At 35.1% G+C, this 21,882-nt stretch overlaps 2 protein-coding genes across 2 annotated transcripts in view; both read left to right on the top strand.

The window, feature by feature from the left end:
• Positions 1–5,224: 5,224 nt before the first annotated feature.
• cmtm6 (CKLF-like MARVEL transmembrane domain containing 6) lies at positions 5,225–12,466 on the top strand. Its single transcript, XM_079895578.1, has 5 exons — positions 5,225–5,481; positions 5,757–5,901; positions 11,011–11,187; positions 11,920–12,018; positions 12,101–12,466. The coding sequence occupies exons 2-5, from the start codon at positions 5,779–5,781 to the stop codon at positions 12,254–12,256; spliced, it is 555 nt and encodes a 184-aa protein (XP_079751704.1). The 5' UTR covers positions 5,225–5,481; positions 5,757–5,778; the 3' UTR covers positions 12,257–12,466.
• Positions 12,467–17,532: 5,066 nt separating this feature from the next.
• The window catches only part of cpne4a (copine IVa), a 66,874-nt gene continuing 62,524 nt past the window's right edge, over positions 17,533–21,882 (top strand). The window contains exon 1 of the mRNA XM_079895580.1: positions 17,533–17,702. The gene's annotated coding sequence lies outside the window, so the exon portion shown is untranslated. The remainder of the gene's footprint in view (positions 17,703–21,882) is intronic.

Below are 21,882 nucleotides of genomic sequence, written 5' to 3' on the forward strand. Positions count from 1 at the left end.
AGCTGTACAACTGAATTGTTACTAGTAAGAATTGCAATTAGAGAGCTCTACAATTGAATTGTTACAATTCAACAATTCAATTGTACAGCTCCGTAATTAAAAATGAATGGAAGTTAATGGAGACATATGACTAGTAAAAATTCATTTGTAGAGCTCTCTAATTGGAATTGTTACTAGTAATAATTGAATTAGAGAGCTCTATAATTGTAATTGCTACTAGTAAGAATTGAATTGTAGAGCTCTCTAATTGAATTCTTACTAGTAAAAATGCATTTACGACGAGTAACGCTGGGTACAATTTAAGCTAAAACGGCTTGCCATATAGATGCCTTCATATTTCAGCACTTATGTGCAGGCATACATTCATTTATTGCATAATAATGTAGCAATAAATAAAATCTGAATTTGAAATCAAGTTGTCTTATTCAGATCAAAGACTTTGCAACACTGATCTAACCAGAATCACTCTTTTGAGTGCAGAAGTTTGGCAGGATTTATTTAGAAACATATTTCAGTTAACTCAGAATACCCAATCATTTTGTTCTTTACTTTCAGAGTCTATCTTGCTTATTGACTGCCAGACAGAAGTTTGTGAAACAAGGGATAGTTCACCCAAAAATGAAAATTCTTTGCATTAATTTCTCACCCTCATGTCGTTCCAAATCTGTAAGACTTTCGTTCATCTTTGGAACACAACTGAAGATCTTTTTAATAAAATCTGAGAGCTTTCGGACTCTCTGTAGACAGCTACTGATGAAATATTTTATTCATCCTATAGAAAATAATTGTAGCAGAAGTATTATGATGCTGTGAGAAATAATTATTACAAAGGTCAGATGCGTCTGAGATAGTCTTGTGGCCCACTGCAGTTTTTGTAAAGTCAGAAATACATATGTCACTTGAAGGCTTCTTGCCTCTGAGAAAGAGTTGATTGTCCTTGGAAAATGTTACATCTTGCCTCTGAGAAAGGGCTGACCATCAATTGGCAGGATTCCACAGAGAGAAAGGCGAGAGAAAGGCGAGAGAAGAGGAACTTAATTGTTGGAAATAGGAGGAACATTCACATGTACATTTAGTCATTTGCTTATTGCAAAATAACAGAAAAGAAAAATGTATAAGAAGACAAATTCAGATGTCCTGTAGGAATCTCGGCTTTGTTGCTTGCTTCAATATAGTCTTATTTCGACTTCTGGATCTCTGCCTCCTGAGCTTCATTTGCAAGAAAGAGATGACTTTTCTCCACAACACTATGCAACTTTAACGCTTCAAAAAGTTAATTAAGAGATCGTAAAACTAATCCATATGTATTGAGTAGTTTAGTCCAAATTTTCTGAAGAGATTCGATCGCTTTAAATGATAAACAGATTTAATTTAGGCTTTTATTCACATACAAACATTGATCAGCGAACATAAACAGAAGCTCATCTAAACTTGCTTGACATGTCAGAACAAACCTCATTGGTTCTTGCAGAAGCTCAAACGTGATGTGCAACACAAGAATGAACCTCATTGGTTCTCGCATGTCAAGCAAACATGCTTGAGCTTCCGTTTACCACAACTGATATGTATGCGTTGATGAATGTTTATATGTGAATAAAAGCCTAAATTCAATCTGATCATCATATAAATATGTGTCTATTCAGAAAATATTGGACTAAATGGCTAAATTGATCAAAAATATCTTCATTTTTGTTCCGAAGATTAACAAAAGTCTTACAGGTTTGGAACTCCATGAAGGTTGAGTAATTAATGACAGAATTGGCATTTTTGGGTGAACTATCCCTTTAAAGGGATACTCCACTTTTTTTGGAAATAGGCTCATTTTACAACTCCCCCTGAGTTAAACAGTTGAGTTTTACCGTTTTCGAATCCATTCAGCCGAGTTTCTAATATTTAGAAGAATATCAGTAACCAAGACAGTTTGGTCTCATTGACTTCCATAGTATATATTTTTTCCTACTATGGAAGTCAATGAGACCAGAAACTGTCTGGTTACTGATATTCTTCTAAATATTAGAAACTCGGCTGAATGGATTCGAAAACGGTAAAACTCAACTGTTTAACTCAGGGGGAGTTGTAAAATGAGCCTATTTCCAAAAAAAGTGGAGTATCCCTTTAACACATGACCCCAGTGGGCGAACTTCCTTAGCATGAAGAATAATGAAACATTCTGTATACATGCCTAATCAGAGAGTTAACTTTTAAAATGACAAAGTACATACACCAAATGATTCAATAAGTCTTATGAATAAGACTGATCATTGCCATGGGTTTTTATTTTTGACTCAAGAGTACTTTCAGGTGGGTGTGTGTATGCGGAGGCACAGAATACATGAGAACACTTGAATCCTACTGCCTTTTCTCACAAGATCAACTCTAGCGGTTGAATGTCTGGATATTCTCAGAGTTCTTGTTAGACTCTGGCCAAGTGTATCTTTGCCAAGTTTACTTGGATATTCAGGCCTGAGCATAGCTAAAAATAATGTCCATTGCTCTTTGGACTGTTTATCATTTAGACTATTTTGTAAAATAGACTTGAATATGAAATGTGGGAGGCTTTAGGCTCTTTACTCAAGTTTATTTCATTGCACAGAAAGGTTAAGACCCACATAGGGTTATAATCAAATTCATTAAAGAGGAGAGAAAACTGATCAATTCATAAAGATCCACAGTATATAAACAGCTCAAAGACAGGAATTAAAACAGTTTTCTCATTTAATTATTATTATTTTTTTAAATAATGTATTGCATTCACAAAATCTCTATCTGCATCATCTTCCAAGTATCATAGACAGTAAAAGAAATGGACACAGCGACCCCATTGGATTCAACGGAGAAAAGTGAAGTAAATTAGAAGCACTCACTTCCTGATGGCTGAGCGTACTGCACAGACTCAAACTGAGCTTGACGAAGTAGATGTGACGTGAGCAACCCGTCTGTCTTCTAGTAGCTGTGCCAAGAGAAATCTGAATCATTCCCTTCCGAGACTTGCAGAGACGGAGAGTGTGAGTAGGAGGTGTCCATGAACTAGGAGCAGGAGAAACTTTTGCTAAGTATTCTGATTAATGATTTTGCCTCCACGTCCCCCGATTGCGCGTGAGCTTCTCCTCCTGTCCATACGGTAATTTCTCTACTGTGCGACAGAGAGTCGCGTGGTTATGACGCAATCATTAGCCTATTTTTACAAAAACTGCTTCTACGGGGCCATAACGTAAAATACAAGGTAATGGAGCCTTTTATACATGTTCATGTTTCTTTAGAAATAAATAATGGACAAATGGAGTCTTTAAACGCCTCAGATGTAAAGTTATCCGCTGTCAAAGTGACGCCAAAATGAATGGGAGTCAATGGAATGCTAACAGCAGGTGATGGTCTGCTAATCAATGGCGGCCCCTGGGGAAGCTTCAGTTTTCGGCTGATGGATTACCCCCTTGCCAAGTACCCATCCAAAACATTTTATTAAAGGTGCAGTGTGTGATTTTTAGCGGCATCTAGTGGTGAGGTTGTGAATTGCAACCAACAAAAGTTACGGTGGCTGACAGGATAAGATGTCATCGTCTGAGACAGCAGAGAGTAGCTAGTTAAGCAATGAGCTTAAAATGATGTTTACTTTATTATTCAGTAAAACGATGTTATTGCGAATATTATTATTGTTACTTGTTCATCATTGTGCCAGCTTTTTATTCGCTGACTTTAGCTTCTTTGCACAAAGAACAATAGCACGAAACGCGTTTGTCTGTTTAGGGCTACTGTAGAAACACGTCGATGTAAGGAGACCAGCGGTGTATGTAGATAGAAATGGCTCATTCTAAGGTAATACATTCAATGTGTAAGGTCTTTATAAACCACTGAAAACATAGTTATGTATATTATATTGCATTTCTGTCTACAGGTCCTCCTAAAGATTGCACCTTTAAGTCAATTAAAACAAAGATCACATGCACAAGGTGTGGGGTTTGAGAACAGGTCATCATCATCATCATTTTATAGTTTTTGGAATAAAATGTCAGAATCATTGTCTTTAGCATAGCTATCATTTTATGCATTCTCAATACAAATAATGGAATCATATTTTCACACTTTTGGCAGAAGGGGGGGGGGAGTGGGGGCAGTTGCAACATTTTTCTCCAATCAGGAATGAGCTGATATTTATGATATCTTGGAAGAAAGCAGCCACATCTGACCGTTTCTGTTTTCAGAATGCCACAAGAGAGGAAATGCACACCAGAGCATAGTGGTGTCCCTCAGTTCTGATGTTTGCAGCAAGCATAAAGGCAGGGCACATGAGGTCTGAGGCAAAATACTTTTTTTTTTTTTTTTTTTTTGACTTTTTAAAAGACCATTTGCCATTTAAACGTGCAAGAATATATAAGAATATATTCCAACATTCACTGAAACACACACAGTTCTGTAAGCTTTCACAGAAGTTCACAGAATTATTATTATATTTCAGTGTTGAGTTTGATTTAAAAATATTTTGTATTTAGTTCAAATAGGCTATAATTGAGCAAAACCTGGTTGTTACTTCAAAATGCCTTGTTACTTAGGCTACTAGTTGTTGTCTTTATACAGCCAATTTAACTTAGTGAAGACCCTGTCTGTGCACAATTAAAATCAATTTAAAAATGTTGAAGAATGATTTTATTACATTTTAATGAATGTTAAAACGGCCCCTGTGAACTGTTGCATCCGTCCCCTGTTATCGGGTTCAATTTTGACTTTCCAATACAGTCTCTGAGAAACTCAAGGAAATGCAAAACATTTTGCCACCGTCCACACTCTCCCCAATATGACAAAATTGCAGCTTGATTGGAATTTCTCACAATAAACTTATTCTGTATACTTTTCTTTTTCTACACACATGTCTAATCTCAAACGTAGCCTACTCTTCTTGACTGACAGTAATGTCTTCTTAGTAACCATGTAGGCTAACTAACACCAAGTTTAGGTAAAAGTCCAAAACTATTAGTCTACATGTGGTGGAAATGTCCAAAACTGAGGGAATCTCTTTGAAATACTCTTTAAAAAAAAAAAAAAAAAGTATAATAATTTTCGCAAAATAGCCTAAATATTGCAAAGGTTTATGAACGTTTCGCTCTTTGTTCAGTTCGTTTGTAATGTAAATGTAATATTTAAAATTATATAATAAAGTTTATTACAGTCTGGGCGAGGTTAGAGCACTAAAATCTTCATTAGGGCATTCAAAGCAAATAAATTAAGGCGTGGCATGTTTCAGGCGATCTTTATATAACAAAAATAAGAGTTGAAATCTGTTACAAACCCAGGGACGCATAAATAGCAGAAAGAAAAAACACCCTTCTGTGTTCAGTCAGGGCTTTTGGCAAACTCCGTAGGAAGTCCATCCTCGTTCGTTCAAGAAAACGGAGGCAGTGCGGAAGTGAAACACAAGTTGGCCACACAAAGGACGCGTGAACGGCATAAACAGAGCACATTAAAACAACCGTCCGATCAAACAAACAGGTAGGCCTATTATACCCTTAAACATTCCTCAATATTGTTATCACACATAATCGGTCGCATTAAATCCAGCAGTTTGTTTTGTGTTGATCAATTCTGTTAGCTTAGTTAGATTTAACTTTGACTAGTTTACTTTCGCTTCTCTCTCAACGAGAACAGCAGCTGGCGATGTTTCGTTACTTTGTTTCCTTTGCAGTATCATATATGTTTACCTTTGCTGCTTTCTATATGCGCACAGGTTACACCGCTAAACTGTTTAATATACTTCTCGTTTTCAGATTTAACTACAGTATATACAGTATGGCCACTACAGACACTGTGTACAACACCACAACAGAGCAGCACCCTAAATCCAGAAAATGGTTAATCGTGCCATCGGAGAATCTGGAGAAAATTCGATTTGTGATCAAAGTGATTGAAGTGGTAAGCAGCACGTTGGCCTGAAAACAAATGTGACCATTTGTAGTATGTGATCTCGAAATATTACTGCCTTTAGATATGTTATTTATATGTAGTCTACCAGTCAAAAGTTTGGAAACATTAAGCATTTTTTATGTTTCTGAAAGAAGGCTTTATTTATTTGATCAAAAATACAGTAAAACAGTAATATTGTGAAATATTAGTAGGCCTACACTTTAAAATAACTGCTTTTTGTTTCAATATGTTTTAAAATGTATATATATATTTCTGTGATGGTAAAGCTGAATTTTCAGCATCATTACTCCAGTCTTCAGTGTCACATGATCTTTGGAAACCGACGTTTAAAGGGTTGGAGTAAGTAATTATTAAAAAATAATTATTATTTTATTCAGCAAGGATGCATTAAATTGATCAAAAGAGACATTTATATTGTTACAAAAGATCTGTTTCAAATAAATGCTCTTCTGTTTACCTTTCTATTCATCAAAGAATCCAGACAAAAATGTATCACGGTTTCCACAAAAATATTAAACTTGCAAAAGTGGTTTTCAACATTGATGAAAATCAGAAGCATTATTGATAATTGAGCACCAATAATAATTGATATTAATTAAGCACAAAATCAGCATTTTACTAAGATTTCTTAAGGATCATGTGACATTAAAGACTGGAGTAATGATGCTGAAAATTCAGCTTTGACATCACATAAATAAATAGCATTTAAAATGATATTAAAACAGAAAACAGCTATTTTAAAGTTTAATAATATTACTGTTTTTACTGTATTTTTGATACAATAAATACAGCCTTGGTGAGCTTAAGAGACTTCTTTCAAAAACATTAAAAATCTTAATGTTTCCACACTTTTGACCGGTATTGTGTATAACCCTTCAAACATGGTTTGAATTAGAGGTCATAGTGTCTAAGTGGTTAGTCTGGTGTAATGACTGTTAAAACACAATTCAAGTTAAGCTGGCATTATTGGAACTCCATTATGTAAGTTTCCCTGAAAGTGTATAATAGTAAACAGCAATGCTGGCAGTACGTTGACATATGTAAAAGGTGGGGTTGTAATATGACTGCTGTTGTTTTAAAGTGTTAATAGAATATTGTGGATACTGTTACATGTTAATGAAGCATTCAGCTAAATGAATCCACTGCCATGTCTCACACATCTTTGATAATGCAAATGTCCTAATGTGGCTGTGGCAACTTTTTGTCTGCAATTATAAGCCACGCTTATTTTCTTAACAAGCTTGGGGCATTTCAGAATTGCAGTCATATGCCGCTTGGCTGTTGATCATGGGGATTTTTGTACAAGAATTGGGAGTTTGAGACTGTTGGCCATTGTTCAAGTTAGAGATTCCCTCCATTTCAGTGGTATCTTCCATATGTGTCAAACTGAATTGTGTAATGCTGCATGCATCTTAGTTCACTCAGGAAAAGGTGTTGGCTGTTCGGGTGGCTATTCAGTAGATATTGCTTGTGCTTTGGATAGAGATGCAGTAGACTCAAGGTCATAAGGCGAGGTCATGGTTTATTTCGTATAAAGGTTCAACGTCATTCTTCTTTAACTAGTGCAGTGTTTACGTTGCTTATCTTGCACACAATAAGCGTTAGACAGACCTTCCCTTTTTAATTCCAAATACTGGCATGGACTTGACAGATTCATGCAAAATCTGATGCTCCATGTTATTGGATATGAAAATGTTCCAAATGTTTATGTGCTTCAAATGATTCTTGATTTGATGAGTGACCTAGAGATGGTGCAGAATCTAAAATGTTTCTTATTCATTTTAGTTCATTCAGTTTCTTTGTTTTAAAATGAAATACTTTTAATTTATTTTGTGGTTTATATTAGACTTTGAATGTGGTCTGAAATATTCAGAATCCACAATCCAGTCCACTGTATAGCCTACTTAATCTTTAGCTTTTAGCATTTGAACAACCTATATCAGTGTTATAATTTTCAGCGTCACTCATTGGTTGTCAATTTATTTAAGTGTTTGAATTTGCACATCTAAAAAAAAGACCAAAGGGCATTGTCTGCTTGCATGTGACATGCTAAGTGATATCAGGTGTAAGAAATGCCTGTCTGGTTTTAAAATGTGAATGCAATTAGAGAACAGATGCTAAATCCAATTACAGACTCAACTTTCACAGTATGTTGTGGCGAGTCAAAAAGTTTTCTAAAAGCAAGAATCTTTAAGTAGAGGGAAGTACACATCAGAACACATTAAATTTAGCCAATAATTAACACATAAAGGTCAAATCCTTATGAGTAAAGACTCTTACAGTCCAGGGCCTGGTCTCATGTTTCTCTGGAAATTAGATTTTATCAAGTATTTCTCCTGTGCGTATTCAGGGAAATGCTGCTGGAGTTTTTTGTCCATGTACCCTAGTGTTCTCCTCGTGACACACATTGATCTAATGACACGGAACAAAAACCTAATGACTTAGAATTTAATACAGTTTAAATTGTAAACAATACTTCTTTCTGAGGTTTGAGTCTGTCCTTCTTTTGAATTAAGAAACATAATATATCTTGAGATTAAGACTAGTATTTTTTTATGCCCTGATGTTTGAAATTCCTTACTTCTAATTTTCTCCTGAAACACCTGGTACTTTCCATGTGAAACCTCATCTAGATCAGTTGCAATTCTGAAGCTGGTTCTTACTGTGCGTTCACACCGCTGCCGGCAAGAGCGTCAAAGTGGCTGGAAGTCATTCATTTTCAATGAGAGCTGGCGACGAGCTCCGGCGAGGGCGGCGCGGCGCGTCTTGGACGGTGAGGAGCGTTGAAGTCAGGTCAAAATTTATGGTAATAAGCTATGACGCGGTTCGGCGGCAACCAATCAGAATGTAGAAGTCCTGCGCCTGAGAGGATTCCAGAGAACGCAATCCTGTAAACATTGGTTTAAAAAGATCACGCCTTCGATCTACGTCAGAGCATTAGAGCGTCCCCGAATCTTTCTCCTGCGTCGTTGGCAGGGCGGCGAGAGCGAATTTTGACGCTCTCGCCGGTGGCGGTGTGAACGTACGGTTAGAGGCGCTAGTAAGGAGAGGATCTTTCCTCATCTACATCCAAACCACTTTACCAATATACAAACTTAAATGTTTCTTTTAAAGGTGCAATAAGCGATTTCTGAGAAACGCTGTTGATATTTGAAATTACCAAAACAAACACACCCCCATCTTTATAGCTCCGCCCCCAAATTCACAAACATGCTATGCAACACAGGCACCTCCCCCTAATGAGTGGACACGCCCCTTACTGCTGATTGGCTACAAGTGTGTTTTGGTTCTGGTCCGATTCACTTCTCAGAAAACGCTTACTGCACCTTTAAGTACTATATAAAGCCACTGGATGTTTGCAGCTGCTCTGTTCATGGTTATTAGCTAAATCTGAAGCTAAATCTAAAGTCATAAAAATAAAAATAAATGTTAAAGGGATAGTTCACCCAAATATTAATAAAAACTACAATAACATCTCAGTGGTACGAAAATATCTGTGTCTGTTTTAAATAGTCAAAGAATTCCCATTGGTAACACTTGGAATATCTGTTAAAAATACACAGATATTCTGTGTATTTTTAAAGTTTTTTAGTGTTTCTTAATTTAGCTAGACAGCTGTTTTATGCAGGCACACCCAGTTGTGTCGAGTGAAACTAATCTACCCAATGTATTCAACAGAGAACCGATATCTGACCACAATCAAGTTACTGTACTGTAGTGTGAAGAGATGTGATGCTTTGAAGGTTTTTCGCACTTTTTAGCACTTATTGAAATAATTTTTTCAGGAGCTCCTGACAGTAGCAATGCTTTCAGCGTTTGTACATTTAAACTTCAGACTGAAATCAGATATGCTTTCATTTAACCATTTTAATTTAGCGTGCTTTGTTACATTTGAGGAAATTTCACTCATAAACATCTAAAATAAGCCTCATGTTTTTTTTGGGGGGGTGAGCGGGCAGTGTCTTTATGAACAGCAATTACGGTTTATCTGGCTCATTTGGATGGAAGATTTTGAATTGATTCTGTGTGGTAGCGATAAGGTTCTGTTTCTTAAGCAACAGTAACATTTGTGTGTTGTGGACTTGCCCTATTCCTTCCTTCCTAGAAGTCAGGGCTCAAAGCGTTATGAGTCAGACATGTGAGCTGTTCTGGCTTTGGACGTTGCTTCCGATTAAATTGTAACTTGTATAAATGAGAACACTTATGATTTCCTGTTTCTCCTCAGTTGTTATACAGGGTTTTTTTTTTTTTTTTTTTTTTTTTTTTTTCATTTTTCCCTGAATCTGTTCTCTTTTTACCAGGTGAATGTCAGGCAAACACCAACTGTTTGTGATGGGCATGTTAGAAGATTGATTTATAACAATGTATTTAGGTTTTCAAACTGTGTTAAAACGTCAAGCATATCACTTATTGCTATGCATTTTATTTAATGATTTAAAAATGAATTATTTCCTTACCAAGACTAGAGTTTAACAGTTGAAATGATGTAGAAATATTCATCAGAACAAACAATAGCCAGGGTTATTTTGAGGGACTTCTCATAATTATTTGAGTCACCTCATAGCTTGGCTGCGTCATTTACAGTGTCATTTTGTGCCTGTTTTAGTTTTCTAAAGGGAAGTGGAGTGAAAAGTCTCCTGGAATTGATGTAACTGTGAATACTTAATCTTTGGACTGGAAGATCATTTAATAATTTTCCATGTGACTTAAACAGAATGAGTTCAGCATGATGATATCACACGTCTTTCATGCATGTGATATTAGAGAAAAGGAAACACAGTTAAATAAATTGTTTGCTTGGGTGTGTGTGTGTGTTTTCCCAGAGTGAGTGTCCTTGGTAATGGGAATCCCCTACCTGTAACTGCAGTATTTACAGCACACCTGCTTCTTTCAGTTTCTAATTGTGACCTGCGGATGCATGTGCCCTAATACAGCAGCTTCCTTCAGATTAAATACAATATTTTGTCACTGAGGAAAATCCAAACAAATCTTTCATATTGTCTTGTATTACAGGATAGAGGTATTTGCACTAAATCAGCCAATACTGAAAGCTGGTGGTTAATTAATGCAATTGATTTAATTTTTGTGTCCCCTCAGCTCCTTTCGTTCGTGGCGTTTGTGATGGAGGAGGTCGTGTCCACCTGTTCATCCTGTGGACCGCTCTACTTCTTTGAGTTTGTCAGTTGCACAGCCTTCCTCTTCACACTGTTGCTCCTCATCCTCCTAGCCACAACGTTGCACCAGAGAGTCGGAATTAACAGCTGGCCTACTCTGGTGAGTCAAAAACACAAAAACATGCTTTTAAATCTACTACTACTACTATTATTATTATTATTATTATTATTATTACATGCAATATGTTGATATTAATAATAATAATGATATTATTGTTGTTGTTGTTATTAATAATAGCATAGCAATAATAATATCTCTATATTATTATTATTATTTAAATATCAACATATTAATAATAACTTATTAATAATAAGACATGTACAAATATTAATCAGAACATTATCATCAACAATAATAATAGTAATAATAATAATATTGTTGATATGATATCAACTTATTATGATTATTATTATTTAAATATCAACATATTGTTGTTAATAATAATAATAATAATAATAATAAAATATTAACTTATAAGAAATGTTATTTAAATATTCATTAGAACATTATCATTAACAACAACAATAATAATGTTATTAATATTATAATAATAATATCAACTTATTTATTAATATGTTGATATTATTAATGATGATGATAATAACAATACTAATATCAACTTATTATTATTATTATCATTAATATGAATGATAATATCAACTTATTATTATGATAATAACATTATTATTATTATTATGTTGATGATGATAATATATATTTTTTATATTAATTAATACATTTTAGTTTATTATGTTCTACACTAATATATATTAGAAAGTATTCTAATTTACAGTTTTTATCCAATTTAAACTTCTTTTCATTTTCCCATAGGATTTTGGATACACAGCAGCTATGGCATTCCTGTTCCTCATTGCCAGCATTGTGTTTGCGGCAGACAATGGTCAGACGAGTCTGGAGCAGGGCACTGTGGTACGATGCTGCTTCATCAGGCTTTATATGATATGACAATATACCGGCTGGCTAACATTTACCTGTCTTTCCTGTATTACAGGCATTTGGCTTCATGGCCACGGTGGCCTTCTTTGCTGACTTTGTCTGCTTTTTGAAAATTCGCGGTATTCCTTGGCGAAAGGGAAACAACCAACCAGCAGACCCCACGGCACCAAGACCAGAGAATGAGAAACTTAATTCTAATGGAACTGAATGAGGCTTGCTCGTGTTTTCACCAGCAAACTGCTGTTGTATTCAAAAGCTTTTTTCCCTTTTGACAAAAACATTTTTTATACATGAGAAATTTTTTTTTACCCACAGCAAAAAAATTCTTAATATTTCCATTTCAGTCAGTTACTAACTGGCATGTTGGACCAGTTTTAAACTGTTTTAATTTTTTTACACGAGTCTTAATTTCACAGTTGAAGTAGAAATAATTCCTATCTATCGGTTTCTCTGTTTTGGGAATCGCTTCTATTATTTTGCCATTACAATTTTTACACTGAAAAAAAAAAGTCATTCTTTTGTACGAGTACACAAATGAAGTTTTCGGCCCTATTGGAGTGTGTTTTCTGCGCCATTGAAGTCTTTACTTATGAGTTAACAAGTACAAAAAGATGCACTGTATTTCTAAAAGAAGTACTCATACCTGATGTTTTTATAGTTATATGTCCTGAAATAATATATTTTGGAGAAAAATCAGGGTTCGATCATGAATGATTTTTAATTACCTGTTTTATGGCACAGGAATATGGATAAAATATTGGATACAATCATGAAATAATCTTTTTTAAAGGTAACTGGTAAATATTGCACTGTATACACAAATGTCCTTAAGTCAGTTTTACTGTTAAGATGTTGAGATGAATGTGGTGACAGCAAGATGATGTTTTTATGGCCCTGTGATTATCATGTTTCGCTGTGCAAGGGATGTCAGGGGTGTACAGTCATAGATTTTTTATTGAAACAATCTATCATTTTTGTATTGTGTGGAACTAGAAATGTTGTATATTTTTCTTTTGTGCTTTATCTTGTTCCATGTATGCCCAGATTGTGTTTTTGTAAGCATGCTAAGTGATGACGTGCTTTAAATCTGATTCCAAACCGATGTCTTTATTCGGAGGTATGTGTGTGAAAGGCCCAAATGTGTTTGTTTAAATGCCCGCGGAGATGAACGGACTGCAAGTTTTCCGAGACACTAATCTGCCCTTACGCTTCCCTCCTGTGCTGTACAACTGACTGCTGCTTTCTGTGTTAATTAAGCAAGTGTATATTTTAAAACCACATATTTTGTTGATGCATTGAAAATAGCCAGCTTTCTTACTAAAACTTCTTAAGATGTGGATAGATCATCTGGTTAGTTTTGATTATAGCCAAGGGCTTTATGATTTTTAAAATGCAAAAAGTTTGAATACCAGCATTGTTTTTACAAATGGTCACATGGAACATTTTACAGCACTGTTTTTTTTTTTTTTTTTTGTAAACATCCTTCCATTCCAGTTAAGCAATAAAATAGCTCCTGTGTCCAAATATAAGACTCCTGTTTTTATATGTGGCCTGTTCGGAAACATGCCTGTTTAGACTTCACAAACCAGGAATTTATACTTGAACAACACGGTTTATGTGGTTCTTTGGTTCAGTCACGTGCAGCGGTTTCACATTGAGTTCACTGCACTCTTCATCTTCATCTACACAGATTTATGCTATTTTGCATGTTTGTAGCTGTTTCTGATCTCAGTATCTAAATGTAGCCCAAACACATAATTGTTTTTGTGAATTTATTTAGTTGAGAATATGCACGAGAGAGATGACAGGCTTTATTTTGTAAAGCTGTATTTCCCTAAAGCTAACACTAGATGTCGCTGCCTGCAAAGTTACCATCTATCAAAATTTGAGGTACCCTTTGAGGCTTACTACTGGCATAAAGTACGGTTTTGTTTGGATAACAATTGTGGATTTTTGAAGTGACATGAATGACTTTATTGCTCATAAAGTAGGTCCTAAATGTTTTATAATATGATTTATTCAGCCTAAAGCAGCGTAGGGTGGCTTGCTGGTCTCACAGTTTGGCCAGTTTGAAAGTTCCCCAAATCCCTATAAAACCAGTCGGCTGACAGCAGGAATCGGTTAAGATCAGCACACAATCTTTGGCAAGAAGTGGTGTTATGGCACATTTTATGCAACATTTTATCATAAAAAGCTTTTGCTGCAAAAAAGTATTTAAACTATATCTGGTTTTAGAGCACCTTTTAACAGATCAGACTGGGACAGCAGCACGTGTTTAGACTGGTTTAATGCGTTTTTAGCAGGGACATTTTAACAAGATGATGCTTGATTTGCATGTTTAACCCTCTGGGGTCCTTCGGGTCCAAATGGACCCGAAGCCTTTAAATAAAAAAATGTAAAAAATCATAGCTTCATCGGAATGATCCGAAATTTGGTGACTTTGTTGGTACTTGGTATATGAACACCCAAAAAAATTGGGGACAGGATTTGAATAGTCTAAGTGGTTGTAAAAAAAATAGTCACACTCAGGACCTTCGGGTCCAAATGGACCCGCCATAGGAAATGAATGGGAAATTGGCAAAAATGTGACAATACTGAGTTTTTTTGTGCGTACAATCTACAAATCAGCCACGATCCAGAAAAAAAGCACACAACAGTGAAGGGGTGAATCTATAAAACATCAAGAGTGCAAAACAGACACATCCACACACACACACACACACACACAAACACACTTTTATACACATACACACTAATAAATTCAGATTACAAAAATCTGTTTTGAATTTTTAAAAATCACAGCTTCATCGGAATGTTACGAAACTAGGTGACTTTTATGGTATTAGGTATGTGAACACACAAAAAATATTGAGGTCATGATCCAAGCATGCTAAGTGGTCATCACACTTCTGCTCTTTGGTCAAAAATGACCCCCATAGGAAATGAATGGGAAATTGTCAAAAATATGAAAACACAGAGGTTTTTTTGCGCATACAATCTACAAATCAGCCAGGATGCAGAAAAAAAGGACTCAACAGTGAAGGGGTGAATCTCTAAAACATCAAGAGTGCAAAACAGACACATCCACACACACACACACACACACACAAACACACTTTTATACACATACACACTAATAAATTCAGATTACAAAAATCTGTTTTGAATTTTTAAAAATCACAGCTTCATCGGAATGTTACGAAACTAGGTGACTTTTATGGTATTAGGTATGTGAACACACAAAAAATATTGAGGTCATGATCCAAGCATGCTAAGTGGTCATCACACTTCTGCTCTTTGGTCAAAAATGACTCCCATAGGAAATGAATGGGAAATTGTCAAAAATATGAAAACAGAGTTTTTTTGTGCATACAATCTACAAATCAGCCAAGGACTCAAAAAAGGACTCAACAGTGAAGGGGTGAATCTCTAAAACATCAAGAGTGCAAAACAGACTAAATCTGTTCAGGCAAAAATCACTAGAATTCGCAAGCCTTTCTACAGAGAGCTGTAAATCCACTAGTGGTAAAAATGTGCTATTGCGTGATAAAAATGCTCAGTGTGTCCACCAGTTGGCGCCCATCTCATTTCAAAAATTGCTTTCATGAGGCCTAGGCTTGACTCTAAAATGAAATACAGCTTTAATAAAAATAAAATAAAAATTATATATATATAAAAAATTTCTATTATATTCAATGGGAAAAAATGGGTCATAATTATTGCATAAATATTAATTATAAATCATAAAATTATCTCAAAACACCAAAAAAGAAAAGAAAAAATATTATAAAAAACAAGTAAAAAAAAAAATATTAAGATTTTTTTATATATATATTAATCCCGCCCTCCGGGTCCATTTGGACCCGAAGGTCCCAAGTGTGACTGTTAAACGAAGGACCCCAGAGGGTTAAAAAACTTGAATGGATAAATCCGCAATGTAAATACCGTTGTGTGTGTGTGTGTGTGTGTATGTATATATATATATATATATGCACAGTATATACAGTCATGTGAAAAAGAAAGAGCACCCTATTGAATTCTATGGGTTTTTTTGTACCAGGATATAATTAAAAAAAAAAATCGTCTGGTCCTTGGCAGGTCTTAAAATTAGGTAAATACATAGACAACGACACATGATATATTACATTGAGTCATTATTTATTTATTTATCAAAAACTAGGCCAAAATGGAAAAGCCATGGGTGACAAACTAAGTACAAGCTTACTGCTTCCATAGGAATTAAGATGGAAAGTAACAGTCAGGCGCTGCTAATCAAATGTCTTTGACTAGCCTACCTGATCATCAGAAAGTGTGATCATCACCTCTGAAAGCAGAAGTTTTGGCAGTTTGCTGGTCTGGAGCATTCACGTGTGTTAACACAATGGCAAGGAGGAAAGACATCAGCAATGATCTTAGAGAAGAAATTATTGCTGCCATCTATCTGGGAAGGATTATATGGCCATTTCCAAACAATTTGAAGTCCATTATTCTACTGTAAGATTATTCATAAGTGGAAAACATTCAAGACAGTTGCCAATCTTCCCAGGAGTGGACGTCCCAGCAAATTCATTCAAAGTTGCATCTGAACAAACCTCAAGATTTCTGGAACAATGTCCTTTGGGCAGACAAGACCAAAGAGGAGATGTTTGACTATAATGCACAGCGCCAAGTTAGCCGAAAACTAAACACAACATCAGCACAAACACCTCACACCAGCTGTCCATCACACTGGTGAAGGGTTGGTGATTTTTGGCTTGTTTTGCAGCCACAGGACCTGGGCACCTTGCAGTCTTTGAGTCGACCATTAACTGCTCTGGATACCAAAGTAAGAGTCAAATGTGAGGCCATCTGTCCGACAGCTAAAGCTTGTCCGAAATTGTATCATGCAACAGGACAATGATCCCAATGACACCAGCAAATAATGGCTGAAAGAAAAGAATCAAGGTGTTGTTGCACTTGTAGTCAAAATCCAGATCTCAAGCCGACTGAAATGTTGCGGTAGGACCTTAAGAGAGCTGTGCATAAACAAATGTCCACAAACCTCAATGAACTGAAGCAACATTGTAAAGAAGAGCGGGCCAAACTTCCTTCAGAACAATGCGAGATATTGATTGTCATACAGAAAACGATTCCTTCAACGTTTTGCTGCTGAAAGTGGCTCTAGCAATTGAATCATAGGGTGTACTTAGTTTGTCACCCATGGCTTTTCCATTGTGGCTTTATTTTTGTTAAATAAATAATGACATGGTGTAATATGTAATTTGTTGCTGTTCATCTAATGTTAAGACCTAACGACCAGATGATTTTTGTGTTCTGATAGCTAAAACCATCAAATTCTAAAGGGTGTCCTCCTATCTTTTTCACATGCCTGTATATATATTGCACATTTTAATTAAGGAGAAGGGGCACAATCGAGAGTGTTTACCTGTAGAACCTCCCCTTAAAGTCCGCGTAACCGCTGAAAGATTCTTCAGTAGCGCGTGAAGGGGAGGGACCGGCGCGCGAGATGAACGCGCTGCACTTTACTTTCACTCATTTGCACAGCGGCTTGAGGATGGAGCTCGAATCCTTGTGTGGAGCATATGTCTTCTCAGTGCTCCGTGTTTGATGACAAGCAGACCCTATTTGCCTGGAATTATTGTTCATGTTCGTTAAAGGTGAGTGAAACGTTCTCTCATCTGTCACTGCCGTGCCGCTCACGAGCGCAGGTGCTTCATATGCTAAAGGCGCGCGCTTTTATTTGCACCTTAATCACTTTAAAGTAAAAGAGGATAGATTATTTTTGGGGGGTTATTGGCTTACAGTAGTAGAGAACTTGATGATACGCTCTTGCAAGCTTAAGTTGTGGTACTAATATCTTATACTCTGTTTATAAAGTTGTTAATAGGCTGTTTTATTTTTTTTAACCGATGCAGTAATAGGCCTTCATCCACATTGATGCACTTAAGTTTTTAATGATTCAATTTGAAGCCTGCATACAATGTTGTTCTGTAATATTAACTAGAGAAAAACCTACATTAATTAAATGAACTTTATTAGGCTATTTGTTTAATTTGTTAAACTGTCTTCATTGGATAGCATACTGTATAACTGCTTTAACTTGGACGGAAAACAGTTATAAAACAAGAAAACAAAATTATTAGTGCCTAATAATTATAAGTGCCTTTATATGACAATAAGTCTGTTTTGATTTACAAATATGCATAGTAGGCTATAATTTTAAAAGCACTGTGGGCTGTCACTTACTTTTCTTTTACTTTCCTTTTAAAATGGTACCTTTCTTTATGTTTTTTGGCCAGGCTGCTTACAGCCTTCATTTATAAAGACGCGATTCCTTCAGTGTCCAGATGGGGGTGAACAATTAAAGCAAGTGATGTGCATGAGACCATCCTAAGTTTATTTTACTTGCACATGTCTATAGACAGACTTTTGTTTTAGCTGGATGTTCATGTGAACTTAGTAATGGGGTTATGGACAAACATTAACAGTATTATGTGTATTTATATGCACATATGGCAGTGACCATGTTACAACCATTTTGGTGACTCAATCTAATGTTACTTTACTAATTGTAGAATGTAATTGTAATAACAAGTGGCACAGTGAAAAGTTAAAGTAATTTAAAACTGGCCTTTTCTAAAACATTTTTAACAATATGTCATTGCAAAATGTTTATTATCTTTTAAAATAAGTTTGGGGTTGGTTATATATATACAGTATATATATATAAATATATATATATATATATATATATATATATATATATATATATATATATATTTTTTTTTTTTGGAAAGAGATTATTACTTTTATTTATCAAGGATGCATAAAATGGGCCTAAAGTGACAGAAAATACATTTATAATGTTACAAAAAAATGCTGTTATTTTGAACTTTATCAATGAATCTAGAAACAAATGGTTTACACAATAATTAGCACATCTGTTTTCAACAGTGATAAATTGTTTCCTGAGCACCAAAATCGGCATTTTAGAATGATTTCTGAAGGATTATGTGACACTGAAGACTATGATTTTTAGTATATTGTCATACAGACAGTCTGCTTGAGTCTTGGATATTCATTCCAAGAACATTCCTAGAAATCCTGGTTGTATTTGTGGTGTGTGTCATCTCATAACATTCAAATGTTTCTTTGGGTTTCAGTTGTCAATACTATTACTATCTTCACATTCCTTTATCTCATATATATATGTCTTATTTGAGGACATGTTTGATGAATTTTAGTTCTGAACAAGGGCTGATCTGTTCAGGGTTCCATCTTTCCAATATGTCATTATGTCATTGCCGTTTCATGGGTGCCTTGTGTGTCACAAGTATTTAATGCTTCTCCATTTACAGAGCGTGTTATGTTCCAACTAATTAGCCAACTTCCTAAAGAATAATTAGCTGATTCATTTTCAATAGCTGCCTGCGGTCTTGTTCTCATCCTCATGTAATCGAGCAGGCTGATGAGACCATCACATCCAAGTGAATAATTGGTTTGTTGTAAATGACTGGAAATAAGGCTAAATGAGCTGAGATGGCAGGATGCAAGACTCTGGTGAGATTCCAGTCGACTGCATCATTCATTCTCTGTTGAAAGCCATTATTGGTGTTTGTCAAATTAGGCACACTGACTGTACGGAGAGGAAATTACCTGCTGAGAGATGGGGAGAAAAATGTGGTTATCATCATGTTGAGAGAAAGGCGCAACACGCAAATGGGCCTCAGAGGTTGTATCTGACATGGCACTCCTGATGTTTGTTTTTAGCATGAGTGAAATGATGCTGAATGCTTGGTACTTAAAAATAATGTGATGACGAGATGCTTTAATCCAACTTCACTGAAGTTTAGAAAACAGTCTTTCATGTCACATTAGTGGCTTAGTGGTTATATACAATACCGTTCAGTGATTTGGGCTTGGTATGTCTTTTATAATGTTCTTGAGAGTCTCTTATGCTCATCAAGGCTGCATTTATCTGATCAAATATACAGTAAAAACTGTACTACTGTGAAATATTATTGTAATTTCAAATAGCTTTTTTCTATTTTAGTATGCTGAATTTGCCACAGTGTCACATGATCCTTCAGAAATCATTCTAATATGCTGATTTGGTGCACAAAAAAATGTCTTATTATTATTAATGTTTAAAACAGTTGTGCTGTTTAATATATTTTCCCGGATTCTTTGATGAATAGAAAGTTCAAAACAACAGCATTTATTTGAAATATAATGTATGAATTCACAATTGATCAATTTAATGTTGATTTTCTTTAAAAAACAACACATTTTGAACAGTAAGCTATGGAAGCTTGTTTCACCCATGAAAAGAAAAAAAGTAATTGCAAGTTTTTGTTCTTTTGCAATTACACAATAAGTTTATTATGAGTTTATAACTTGCAGTTCTGACTTTTTCTTACAATTTCTAAGTTTACATCTCGCAATTATTAGATTATAACTTGTTGTTCTGATTTTTTTTCTTGCAATTTCTGAGTTTATACTGTATCGCGCAATTCTGACATTATTTCTCTCAATTCTCTTGAATTCTGAGCTTATATCCGAATTGTGAGATATAAACATGAAATTGTAAGAAAAAAAGTCAGAACTGTGAGATATAAACTCGCAATTGTGAGAAAAAAGGTCAGAATGTTAAGATAAAAAGTTGTAATTATCTTTTTTATTTTTTATTCCATGGTAGAAACAAGCTTCCATAGTAATCTAAATGCTGGTTCAAATCTCAAAAACCGGTGATAGGTGAGCTTTTGACATTCAAGAGAAGTGTAGATATGTATAATTTAGCATATTGGTGGGGCTATGCATATCTTGATAATATTAATAATGTCAGTGTTTGATTTAAGGGCAAAAGTTTGTGCTGTGTTGGAAATTCTGAGTTGTGAAACAAAACCAGCTTAGAACCACCGCCTTAAATCATCTGCTATATCAAGATTAACCATGTAGACTTGAATTCTAAGAAATTCTATAATTTTTTTAATATTAATCATTTGGCAAACATGGCATGATTTGCATATATTATTTTTATTGCTTTTAGACAAAATCCTATAAACTCCAACAAGCCACATTTTCTGACTCTAATATAAGGATAATCAAAGGCACCAGGGTTTGGAGACGACCCGTGGCCTCTGCCTCTGCAGAAATGATTAAGAACCTGTTCCTGCTGGGAACAAACACTTCACACATACAGGTTCATTTATCAACAGGGCTGATTTATACATTGAGATCATTATGAATTCAAACTTCAAGCTTTGTGCTGTTTTTAAACCTATTACTCACAGCACAAAGAAACTGACTGGGAAGAAAGAGAGCCCACATAATTTAAACAGGGATTTTCAGTGCACTGCTGTACACAGAACTCTTCATTCTTAATTATTTGAACAGGCTGAATAACTTTATTGATTATTCCTGAATCTATTACCTAGAACATATCACCACAACATTTAAAAACTGTGTAAGCTGTCATGTTGTGTGCTGCTGGATTTTGATATGTTACCTTCTGACATGATCTAATTAATATTTATAGCAGGTATACATATGTAAAGTGGAGTTCTAGCACACAAATCGTTTTTTGACAGCTACCACTTTATAAGTGGAATAACTTTAGAGATATATTTTCAAATCATCCACAAAGGTTCATAAGATGAATGCGTTCTGATGAAAGGTTTTATTCATAGCGTTCAATGAACAGAATTATTTTTTGTATTTGTTATAAATGAGATTAAGGATTTGTCACACTATTAAATTCAATGCAACTAAACTTTTTTTAATTTAAACGCCATTTTTTCCATGCAATTTTACCATACAAAGATCGCAAATGACTTT

This window comes from Squalius cephalus (assembly GCF_949319135.1).
Source record: "Squalius cephalus genome assembly, chromosome: 15".
Classification (NCBI taxonomy): domain Eukaryota; kingdom Metazoa; phylum Chordata; class Actinopteri; order Cypriniformes; family Leuciscidae; genus Squalius; species Squalius cephalus.

Coding starts and splice junctions, on each gene's coding strand:
- cmtm6 (XM_079895578.1), top strand. CDS start 5,779: ATGGCCACTACAGACACTGTGTACAACACCACAACAGAGCAGCACCCT. Junction 11,188..11,919: donor TTAACAGCTGGCCTACTCTG/GTGAGTCAAAAA, acceptor ATTTTCCCATAG/GATTTTGGATACACAGCAGC. Junction 12,019..12,100: donor GTCTGGAGCAGGGCACTGTG/GTACGATGCTGC, acceptor CCTGTATTACAG/GCATTTGGCTTCATGGCCAC.